The following is a 12546-nucleotide window of genomic DNA, read 5'->3' as shown; positions in this document are numbered from 1 at the left end:
CTTCTGACAACAGAGGCTAGGGACACCTGGCTAATAGCCATAGATGGAGGTATCCTCCATGAATGTACTGTACCATAATTTCTCATTTAGCACTACAGATGTGTTTCTGAAAATGTTTGTGCTAAGCGAAAACATGCTATGCGGGGTCAATTTTCCCATTAAAAATGATGGAAAAGGTGGGGGTTGCATTTCAGGTGGTGGTGGCAAAGTCAATTTTTTGTTGGTGCTCAGTCATCAACGTCAACATTAGATATCTAGCAACACAAGTCACTGTGGTTTGTTAAAACATAAAGATAAACATGTGAGTGAGTGGAGGAGCACTGTGACCACGTGTATTCATCCGCTCGTGTATTATCACTGTTTTCACCAACTTATACCACCGCGCGAAGTAGTCCCCACTTGATTATTTTCGTGTTATTTCGGGGACGGTCATATTATTCAAAAAATGTTCCCTAAAAAAAATCGTGCTATTGCGAAAACGTGTTAAGCGGGCACGTGTTAAGCAAATAATTACTGTATCTAGTTCTTTTGTAACCCTTTCATAGTTATAGCCTTCACAACAATTCTGGTAAAGAATTCCACAAGCTGATTGTGTGTTGTGTGAAGAAATGCTCCCTTTTGTTTATTTTAAACCTACTGGCTATTAATTTCATTTAGTGACTCATCATTCTTGTGTTATGAGAAGGAGTAAATAACACTTCATTATATACTTTCTCCACACCATTCATGATAGTATAACCCTTTAGTGGTCTCTTTTCCCAGCTGAAAAGTTCCAGTCTTATTAATCTCTTCTCATACAGAAACTGTTCCATACCTCTAATAATTTTTGTTGCCTTTTTCTGAACATTTTCCAATTCTAATATATCTTTTCTGAGATGGGACAACCACATCTGCATGCAATATTCAATATGTATTTATATAGAGGCAATAAGAATTTTTGGCCGATTATCTATCCCTTTCTTAATGTTTCCCAATATTCTATTCATTTTTTTGACTGCTGCTGCACATTGAGTGGATGTTTTCAGAGAACCACTCACAATGACTCAAAATTTCACTCTTAAGTGGTAACAGCTAATTTAGACCCTGTCATTTTATATGTATAATTGGGATTATGATTTCCAGTGTGAATTACTTTGCATTAATCAGTATCGAATTTGATTTATCATTTTGTTGCCCTAGCACGTAGAATTTGGCTAACAATCTCATGAGCAGAGACAAATCACAATAAACCGCCATCCCTCCTGACAAAGATTTCAATCTCCCAAACACTTATGTAGGACCTGTCTGTACAAGAAAGTTGCATGCCTAAGGTGTGAATTTAAACTGTTACAGTGCAAACCTCTGTGTGATTTCAGTTTGAGTGGTTTTTTGGTTTCGGTTAGCTTGGGTTGATTGGGAACCAGTTTACATTAAGCCAAAGCAAGACACTCTTAAGCTAAAACAAAACTATCTCCCCAGGTATTTGTACTGGTTTTGTTATAATAGTACACCCACTCAGAGGTGCTGGAACTAGGAGTTCTGCTGCACTCCCTGGCTTGAAGAAGTTACCATTATAGATGGGGTTTACAGTTTGGTTCAATGGCTCTCAGCATCTCTGCTCCCAACCTCCAAACACTATGGATGAGGCCCACCAAAAATCATGAGCTTGGTTTAAAAATTACTAAAATGTAATAACAATACATGTGGTGATCTTTTAATTGCTCGTCCGTTTCCTGAGCTTTTAGCGTGTACCTGAGCCACGTTTTTGGACTTTTCTCCACAACCAAGAGGGCTAGAAACATTTATTTTGAGATGACGTCTGAAAGTCTCACACCACAACCCGCCTCTAGGATCTGGTGCTTCAAGAAAAACAGTCATTTCAAAACCCAATCATTTAATAACTGGTGCAACTTTCTTAAGCGGGGAAAGGGTTAGATGAGAACCTTGGCAAAGCGGCTGCTAAGACGCGTGTCCAGAGCCTAGCAGCCTGATCTCAACTGGCCTCCAGGACTCCTGCAAGGCCGATCAATAATATTTACAACAGCCAGGCATTTCCGAGTCAATAACAGACGTCCGCGCTGAGGGATATAAACATCTGCTAGGGCCAACATTTCCCTCCAGGCAAACCCTAGGGAGGCTCGCTAATCACTGACAAGCAGCTGCACACGCACACAAGACGGGGGCTCGTCCCACTAGTTCTGGCTGATTCGTGTTTGTTCCTTGCACAAGGCCTGGCGGCGCGCGCACACTAGGGGCCCTTCAGGTGCACTGCCAAGCAGCCCTGGCTCCTGCAGCGCTCCCTGCCACCCCCCCTCCTCCCGGCCTCGCCCCTCTCCCGCCCCGCGCTCCTCGTGCACGCAAGCTAGCAGCGCGGCGCAGCGGGCTCGCTGCCGGAAGTGGGGGCGCTCGCGGCCTCCCCGCGGGTTAGAAATGGAGGCGAGCGGAGGCGCGGCCGGCTCCGGCCGGCGTTAGGGCGCGCGGGGGCTGCGATGAGGGGCTCGCCCGGCTCAGAGCCGCCCGCGCCGCGCAGGTAGCGTCTCGCGAGCTTGTGCGGCTCCTTCCCCCGCCCCAGCCCGGGCGCGGCGGGGGGGGTTTTCCAGGCGCAATGTGGCTCCCGCGCTTCCTCCCCGGCACCTTGCTGATCTTGGGGCTCGTGGGCGGGCGTGGAGCCCTGGTCGCCTCCAGCACGGGTAAGCTAAAAAGGGGGGCGGGAAAGGAAATAAAGGCCCCTTCTGGCCTGGGATGGGGGGATAATCCCCCCCCGGACAGACCTCCCTAGTGCCCTGAGGTGGCAGGTGGGCCCCGCTTTCACAGCTGCGCGGTCGGAGGGAGCGCGACTGGCTTTACCAACAGATGGCTGGCAGCTGCTTCTTTGCGTTCTTGTTTTGCAAGTGCGTTTGCCAAGGGGATCTTCGTGAGCAAGTGGGGACCTCGGGATTGTCACCCCACGCATATAATAATAGCCGGGGGTCATCTCTCAGGCTGCAAAGATGATCCTGGATCACAGCTGCTAGCGGCTTCCTTCAGCATGAAAATAAGGGGTGGCCTGGAATAGTTTGTCAAGATTCCCAGTAATTTCTCTGCCTGGGGTAGCCATGTTCCCTTGTGGGATCTTTATTTATTTGCAAAGAACATTTGAATAGTTGTCAGTGCACCCTAGAATGCTTTCTACACCGTGGGGAATTGGCATGGGTTGTTGGGTTGGTCCCCAAAATCAGGTGACTTGCATAAGGAGTGAAATGATCGTGAACACTGTAGTTTTAAAGGAGCATGTCATGTGTTTCATGGATCAGGGCTCAGTCATATGTTTTGGCAACAGTGAGGCTTTTTTCCTGCTGTGAACAAGCATTTCATTATGATCCAGAGAATCTTAATAGAAAGCAGCGTGTGTTGCATGTAAGCAACAGAAATGTACTTAGAGGGTATAACTCCATTGAATGGTAGAACAAAAATGGTTAACAAAAATAAGCCAAACACTACTGGCATGCCCCTTCTTTGAAATATGTGCTGTTTCAAATTCAAACTGTTGGATTGTGCTGCTCAAGGAAGGTTGGATGAGGAAGATTGTGCTGCACAAGGAAGGTTGAATATCAACAGAGGTTGATATACAAGATATCTCTGAAATATTTTGAAGTTCTGGTTATAACAAAATACTTTGTGGCTGTATTAATTTTGCCATCATTATCCTTCTTTCCCCTAGCTTTTAAACTGAATGACAGTCTAGATACTCTGGACTGAAACTTCTCATGTGAGAGCGAGATCTTAATGCAGAAATGTTTTTTGTTTGATTCCTAATTTCTGATAATACATATCTATCTGTGTTAAGAAGTGCAGAAATTGATTTGATCTCATGTTGCTGACAACTAGTGAACAGTGTGGCTCATGTTTTAGTTTTAACTTGACATTTCTCTTTCAGAATAATTAAAGTGTTAAGGAACATACATGGAATTTTAGTACTACAAATACCATGGTTAATTCAATCACTCTTCTGCTCAGTGTGTCATGTTGAGTTAATAGGCAGTAGAGTCTCAGAGAAACTGATTAGTCTCGTAGATCTGTTTTTTAAGCTTGCAAAGTGTTGTCTCTTTAATGACCCAAGAAACAGACGTAACTACTAAGTAAATTGTTATAGAGCCTGGTTCTTGAATCTGATGATTCCAAAATAGTTCATCAGTGCAATGTAGTTATATGGACATAAATTAGTAGTGTTTTAGATCAAGCCTCAGTATTTCCATGCAGACATGGCCAACTTGATTGAATGTTGGCCTTGTCTCTGAATTTTTTCTTTAGCTTGTCTCTTACAGCAGCTAACACATGGGACTATGGTCCTGAAAGTGATGATTTCAAGCCTTGTTCCATTTTTGTACTGAAAGATCAACTCCAGTTCACCCAGATGCAAAATGGATATTTGTCTGTGGGATTAGGGATAGTCAAAGGCAGTCTGATGCGACATTGGCCACATCTCTCCCTTGTGTATTGTTGGTTGTGAAACTGACTTGTCTTCACCACATCAGTTCAGTAGCTTGGGGGAACTTGGATTCTTACAACTTTGCTTTAAATTTAATATCTTTTAGTAAAGCATAGAAAATATTTGGCCACAAGGTACTTCTAGCTCTTGTCATGTGTAATAGGATTTTTAGGCCAACATTTAAAAAATGTTACCAATTTGCTAATTTAGTACTCAGCTTGAGAGAGCATGGGTCTTTTTTTCTTTCCCTTGGAGACACTGAACTGAAGTCAATTGAGGGTGTGGGTGCTCAGTGCTTCTGAAAATCAAAGCATCTAAAATTAGTGAGCACTTATTAAGACCTGAGCTAAAATATATTGAATCCTCATGTTTGTACTGCAGAATGCTGGCAATGACTTCCCTTTTCATCTTAAAGAGTCCAGGGGAAGAAGTCAGTTTTCTTACTTTTTATGGTTGTGTGTTTTTGGTTTCCGCAGTACACTTAAGTGGGGAAACAGCCAAAGTGATACTGAACTAACCCACTTCCCCTTGGAGGATGCTAGGCTACTGTTGCAAGGCAGAGCTAAATTTTTCTAAAGCTGGTCAAAAAACCTCCTTGCAGGAGGAATAACAGATATTTCGAATTAAAGCCCTAAATCGAACTACTGGGTCCCTGCCGCGTGTAGACGTGGGCAGTTAGTCCGGACATGTAAATTTCAAAAATGGCGACCGGACGGGAAGATGCAAAGCAAGCGCGGGATATTTAAATCCCAGGCTTGATTTGCAACTTCGAATGCCTACATTAGCCTCCCTAGTTCAAACTAGGGGGCTAGTGTAGACATACCCTAAAATATGTTTAATAACTATGACCAAACCCTTAAAGTATATCTGAAGTATGAATTAATTACCTTTAGAATATCCAGTGGTGGTCCATGTACTTTGTATTAACAATAGATTTTTTTTTTTTGAGTTCGGACGAAGTGACTGGGTTTTCTTTGCTCTCTTTCTAACTATTCTTTTGAAAGGTAGACTGGTGTGTGAGAAGTGAGGTGGGTCTGATCTGTGTCCTTGCCAGTACCTTACAGAATGTGTGAGGCTATCTAATTTCTAATCCTATCTCTTGTAATTTCTGCTGTAGTTTTAATGCTGCACAGCAGTACTATTGAGTGAATAACACCAAGTACTCAGCTTGGTGACTCAGCTTGAATAGAGTGGTAAGAAAGTGCAAAGCAGTGACAAGGGATCATTGAGTTTTATTTTTTAATATAGAGTGTTTAGATTCAAAAGCCACCAGAAAAATACAACATTGTATGGACACTAAAACAAGGTATTGCTCAAAACTTGGTATAGGTGACTTGATACTATCCTATTTCACAGAGATTCTTTTTCTTCAAACGGAAGAACAAAGTTGTCTTTGCCTGGCATCTAATGGCACAGCACTACAACAGTCCTCTTTGTAGTGCAGAAAAGGTAACAATGCCTTTGTAACAAAGTGAAAGCCTTCTATTGTGTTGGTAGCACTTTATAGACTAACAAAACATATAGCTAGTATCATGAGCTTTCGTGGGCACAGCTCGCTTCTTCAGTCTATAAAGTGCTACCAGACCATTTGTTGTTGTTTTTCTGTAACAGGCTAACTCTGCTACCCCCTGAAGCTTCTATTGTGCTGTCATCTCATTTCAGGGACACAGTTAAGAGACCTAGCACAGGTGGGACGCGATTCCCTTTCCAGGGTCTGCTATAGCTGCAGTATATTTGGGGACTTGTCAGTGACCCTTCCCTATGCTGTTGTTCCTGTACACACAAAATGCCACCATGTAAAAGGGCCTGCTAGACAATCTTAAATGTCACAAGTGACTTCACAAGTAAGAGTAAAGGGAGGAACTACAGAGAAGTGTTTGGGTTTCCCCATCTCTTTTCTTAGCTGAGTTCATTTGATTCTGCTGTGAATTTGGTTCCTTGATTCTGAGAGAACTTGTTTGTCACAATAATTCTATATCATAGAAATAAATCAAGGTGATTATTGTCTGCTTGCAAAATTGGACAATAATGTGACGAAGAAAACTTGGTTCAGGGGAGTAGTCTGGTAGTCAAATGCAAGTTTGGGGCAATACCTTGTTTTAGTGTACAATTGGAATTCACGAATTGTGAGAATTTGAATGTAGCCCAGAGGGCTCTGTGGGCTACAATACCAAGGATAACAGACTGCCAAGAACAGAGCATGCCAAGGACAAAGGTTTATCCAACAAAGGTATGTGATGCTTGCCAATGAGCAAGTTCATGAGAGGTTGACATGAGCAGGACTGTTTTGTCATTTGAGTTGACCCTTGAGTCCGTGTCAATGTTCGCTGATGCTCGTGACATGAGACTTAGCCTTGGTAAGCGTAAGCTAAAGAACCAGCTGCAGATAGAAGCGTCAACTAGACATACTTAACAAGACATCTCCTGTAAAGTCATTGATGGTTCCACTCTTTTCAGTGGCTCGCTGGCAGCAAGTGATATTCAAGGACTTGGTGTCCAATTTCTGAGTCTGCACTGAACACAAGCTAGCTGCAGGTGATGTACACCTTGTCTTAGAAAAGTGCAAAGACCTCCGCGCTAAGGGTGCGTCTAGACTACATTCCTCTTTTGAAAGAGGAATGTAAATGAAGGAAATCTAAAATGCAAATGAAGCGCAGATTTACAAATCTCATGCTTCATTTGCATAATCGTGTCTGCTTTTTCAAATTAAAAAAAAATAGTCTAGACCCGGTTCTTTCGGGGAAAAAAACCCTTTTTCGAAAGAACTCTTATTCCTGAAAAAATGAGGTTTACTGGGTTCGTTCGAAAAAGGGTTTTTTCCCTAAAGAACCGCGTCTAGACACCTTTTTTCAAAAAAATCTTTTTTGAAAAAGCAATAGGACGCGATTATGCAAATGAAGCGTGAGATTTGAAAATCTGGGCTTCATTTGCATTTTCGATTTCCTTCATTTACATTCCTCTTTTGAAAGAGGAATGTAGTCTAGACTCATCCCCAGAGTATCACAAGACTTAACAGTGCTACAGAAGCAAGCAGGAAGCATCCGCTGAGTGTGAGTACATAGCTACTGCCACAGAAAGCTGGTTTTACCTTAGCTGGAAATAAACAGTTGATTGACATAATTTATACAGAATTCATTCAACACAAAAATATTGACTAAGAGCACCCATTAAAGCACAAACTAGGGGGCATTGCAGGTAGAGGCCACACATCCCCTGAAGTGAAGATGTGGTGATCAAGAGAGAAGATATGGCCACATAAGCAGTCAGCCACCTCATACAGCAGATGGGGATGGTTGTGAAAGAGATTCCAGTGGTAATATCAGTATTACCTGATAACACTGATGTATTTGTCTTACTCTTGCATCATTACCTTGAACAGGGTATATCCATAATCATTGAAGAACCCTCAGCTCGAGCTGTAATAAACATTCATGCTATGGCAGCACAGTACTAGAACATTGTGCCTAGACTATTCGCTATCCTTGCACCCTCTGGCAGTGATGCAGTAGCATTCTGTTCTGGCCTTAGCCAGGGTACTGTGCTGAAGATTCTGTGAGCTGGTGATTCCTTCTTTCTGCTGGTTGACATCAGTGCAATGATGCCTAATGTCATTGAGTTGACAAACTGTGCCATGGTGTCAGAAGCATGGGAAGAATAATGTGCAGTGAAAATTGGCAGAGGTAGCATGTCAACGCCACAGCTCAGGTCCCTACCAGCACCAACTGAAGCTGTTATAAAAAATGAGCACATCTTCAAGCACGAGTGTGGGAAAAGTGTGTTGGATCTAGATGCACCATCACTTAATTCACTGCAGTGTTTGGTTAAAACATTACTATAATTTAAACAGATATATATTTTGAAAGATTTTTTCACATTAAAAAGAGAGGTCACTCTGTGAACTGCAAATTAAGATTTGTGCTGTACCTCTACTTTCTGCTTCATATACTTGTGTTATTCATATACATGTCAATGATTGATATTGCAAATGTACATTAAATGTTTGTAATTGGTACTCTTATGCCTTGATTTTTATATGCCCCAAATCTTGTGCAAACATTTGTTGATTATGGGTAGGTGTTGGGTGGGATGGTGTGTCAATAATTGTAAATGCTCAGCAATGATAGTCATCAGGCAGACTCTTAATATGTATAGTCTTGAGATGCAAAATTTATAAAAAGCTTTGTATGGAGTAAAGCAATGCTGACCAACAGTGGTAATGAGTATCAGTGTTCCAGGGCTGTTAAGCATTCTGCAGAAATGCAAGGTCCTTGCTTTGCCCTCCAAAAAAGTGAATATCACAGGCCATGATCCTACACTGAGCTTGACACAGGTGACTTCCTGCACCATCAGACCAGGAGGAGGGCTGAAACTAACATCCTGCAAAGAAAGGATGGGAGAAAGGGATAGAATTCAAAGTGATGAAGGCTTTGTCTGCGCTTAAGTGTGGCCAAGGCACAAGAGCTGGAAGAGAGCTCTCCGATCATCACTCTATGTAAGCCACCTCTACGAGGGGAGTAGCTAACAGTTCTGGGAGCATAGCTTCCGTGCTGTAGCCTGGTTCACACTAGCACTTGATAGCACTGTTAAAAAAACAAAAAAAAAACCCACTCCCCCTAAGCCAGAAAGTTAACAGTGCTGTAACTTGCCAGGCTTAGCTGAAGCAGTGGGTGTTGAGATGCACTTAATTAGTTCTGTGACTTTCTTGTTCTACATGAATGACGTTGTGCTCTGATCATAATGAATATCCAGTAAGAAAACACTAAGTAACACTTGTTGAATGCTGTTGCTTTTACTTATATTTTGCTGTTTAATTCCAGTTCCCTCTTTAAACAAAATTTCTTTTAGCTCTGGGTCAACAATTCAAATCCAGCCTGGTTTGGTAGCGATCAAAAGTCATTGCCATCTGGCTGTGTGTTAACCTTCTTGGAGGGGTGCAAAAACTGGAATAGACCTGCAGACTGAATTTAGCTAATGTCCCGTAAAGGTAATCATTCAGTTTGAGTTTCCTGATCCTACTTTTTGCTAAGTGACAAAGGTATGGCCTTGGAAGATCTGGGTTCTATTTCAGGCTCTGCCACTGACCTACTTTGTGAATTTGGGCAGCTTACTTCTGTTTTCCCCTCCCACTCTAAGCTCTCAATGACAGGAATTGTGTGTGTGGCTCCAGTGTAATGGGGCCTTAATCTGGGCCCTGTAAGTACTACTATGGTACCTTCATTCAATACAGGGAAGCCTGCACCAAGCTAGTGAAGTGGTGGTACAGGCTATGTACTGATCTTTGGGTGGAGGACTTTGCTCCCCTGGCTGTCAATATGACACTTTGCGCCAGTACTGAGCTTACTTGAAATTGTAAAAATTATGTGTTAAACTGCACATGGCGTGTGTGTGTGTGTGTTTTAATGCTTCTACACACCCTGACACGTAACTGAGAACTTGTGATGTAGTGGTGAGGGGCTCCTAAGTAGGTTGTTTGCTTTCCATTCATCATGTATTGGCATAAGCAGTAATGCTGTACAAGCAGAATACATGCCTTGGGATTACAGAATAACTAGAGACTTTTAATAGGATGATGTTGACTTGGTTGTCATCTTCCTGGGGCAGCAAAAATGCTTTATTACCAGCCTTGTTTGTCTTCTATTCCTGTGTACTGCATTGCTTGTGTATAAAACTTTAGATTTCAATTACAGTTCCCAGAATCATGGGGTAGGTGGGTAGGGATGGCTTAGGAAAAAATATTTCAGATAGCATTACACATCACAACTTAATTTAAACTGCTGCCCTGTAAATTAGCTTGTCAGGTAGGATGTCTGCTGCTGATGTCTTGTGATCGAATCGAGGTAGTGTCTCCACATGTTGAAACTGGAATGCATGTTAATAAAGAGATTGTTCTTCTCATTAGCGTAGATAATGTGGAAGTCTGTGGGTGTGTACAGAAGGGAGAACCTTGATTTTTGTTCTCTATTCCACTGTAAAGGGCTCAGATGATGTGTTGGGTGAGCAGTGCATCCTTTGGAAACATCCTGCCTCTATCTGGAAGATCTTGCCCACGAAGTTTGGGGAAGAATGATACTTTTTTTCTCATCTCCATTCCTTCAGATTGTTTGTTGGCCATGGCATGTTTTCACATGAGTTATTTTTTTTCTCTTTTACAAAGAGACCATTTTCTGCTCCTGATTGGAGGTTAAGGACTTTAGGACATTAGTAAAGAGTCTCTTTTGGAAAGTGCCCATGATTGAAGAGGAGTATGAATAGCAATGTTACAGTAACTCTAAGAGTCAGGAATCTTACAACTTGTTATAATTGAATGGGTAGTGTCAAAGTCAGACAGGACTCACAGATTTGTCATACAAGGTTCAAACCCCTTGCTTTATACAGTCAAAAGAAAGCCAAAATTAACAGGATTAAAAGGGGGGGCAAAACTTCACATAATTACTGTGAGGCTACTCAAGTATTCTTCATTTCCACATCAAGCACACAAGCAATCTCCTGTCCAATTGCTTGGTTATCTCAATTGTTTTCTCCCTAACACCTAATGTTCCTTTTCCTATTAACTCTGGCTAGCACTTTGTAATCTGCATTCCTACAAACAACATTAACATACTTTTCTTCTTCCTGTTCAGAGACACAGTATTCCTTCAACTTATTCAATTATTACAGCATAATTCATCTTTCTCTTATAGTATAATTCTTTCTACTTTCACAGTAGGAAATATCTTTTCTCTAGCATCTCTGTCTTGGGTCTCCTAAAATTTTAATAAATGATGCATTTCGTTTGTAGGTGTTACCTTTGGCTATTTTCTGACTTCTGTATAAACAAGTTGATGAGGTTTAGATGGAAAGACAGATCTTGACACTGCAGAACAAACGCCATCTTTTTTGGGCCTTTCAGCGTAGGCATGGAGACTGAACACCCTCTCAGCTTGCTTAATGAGAGCCAAGATTAGTAGACCCATGGAACCCTTGTTACCAATGCTTAATTTGTAATAAAAGGGGCTGGAGCTCAAGTAATTTATTTACATTAATAACTAATGTGCCAAACTCAGAGGGGCTGGGGCGAGGGGGAGGTTTGAACTGCCAAGTTTAGAGATGCCAGGACTCTGCCCTGGCAAAAATTAAGTACAGATTATTCCTGTAATTTGGGGCTAAGAGATGTTGGCTCGGCAGTGGGGGAAAAGCTTTCACTAACCACAGCGTGTCTGTACTGTGTGTAGACAAGAGTTACATTTCCATAACTTTCCATGTCTTTTGTATAAATTTAGTGCCTGGGAAAAATTCCTCTTTGATTCTAGCTGTTGAAACTGCTCTATTCTAGAGGGAAGTTTTTTTTGTTAAAAAGCCAAAGACAAGAATCCATTTTTTTTTTCTTTTTGGAGTATGACATAAGTTCACTTTGACTAAGAGATCAGGCTACTGCTTTAATTGTGGAATTCTTTGCTATGTTCTGTATTGTGTCTTTATAAATGATCTCTCTTAAATCTATATCTCTCTCACTATATATAAAAGCTTTTCCTGCCTTGCAACAGAATGACATCAGCTTACTTGAAAGGGGAGTCTGTGTCTTGCTTACTTGCATTTCAACCAGAACCAACTACAAAACTGAGATCTGTCTGTAGATGGGTTTGTAACATGTATGTGAGCAATAGACCAATTAACAATTTTTCTATACAGCTTAGTTTGTTCGCACTTCTATATAATCAGTACAAAATTAAAAGACTCTTTGGCTGCGAAAGCGGCCGGGGGGGGGGGGGGGGGGGGGAGTTGGTGAGCGTAGCAAGAATGGGGCACAACCCGTGTGTGTGTGTGTGTGTGTGTGTGTAAGTATAACATTATAGAGGAGTCTGTATATCTGCAAGTCTGTTAATGCCTCCTAAATGGTAACAGCTAGGATCACCACACTTGTTCAGCTTCCTCTTATCCTAACTTAAGGTGAGGGTTTGATTGTGGCAGGAAAACAGGATTTGCCTGGAATTTGATTGATTTTCACAACATGGAAGGGAGACGGTTCATCAGAGGGACCCAATACTGTACAGTCACCACTGGTGGCAGCCAGTGCAGGTGATAGCTGTAATGCAGAGAGACTACAGGGGGCAGCTGCACCA

At 42.0% G+C, this 12546-nt stretch overlaps 1 protein-coding gene across 1 annotated transcript in view; it reads left to right on the top strand.

Annotated features, from left to right (window-relative positions):
- The first annotated feature begins 2331 nt into the window (after nt 1–2331).
- TM7SF3 (transmembrane 7 superfamily member 3) overlaps nt 2332–12546 on the top strand; it is a 32561-nt gene continuing 22346 nt past the window's right edge. Inside the window, exon 1 of the mRNA XM_006127681.4 lies at nt 2332–2669. Within this exon, the coding sequence (XP_006127743.1) occupies nt 2585–2669 (85 nt within the window). The 5' untranslated portion in view covers nt 2332–2584. The remainder of the gene's footprint in view (nt 2670–12546) is intronic.

The sequence above is a fragment of the Pelodiscus sinensis genome, chromosome 1 (assembly GCF_049634645.1).
Source record: "Pelodiscus sinensis isolate JC-2024 chromosome 1, ASM4963464v1, whole genome shotgun sequence".
In the NCBI taxonomy this organism is placed as follows: Eukaryota; Metazoa; Chordata; order Testudines; family Trionychidae; genus Pelodiscus; species Pelodiscus sinensis.
The sequence above is the reverse complement of the archived record's forward strand: the minus strand, read 5'-3'. Positions and strand labels throughout refer to the sequence as shown.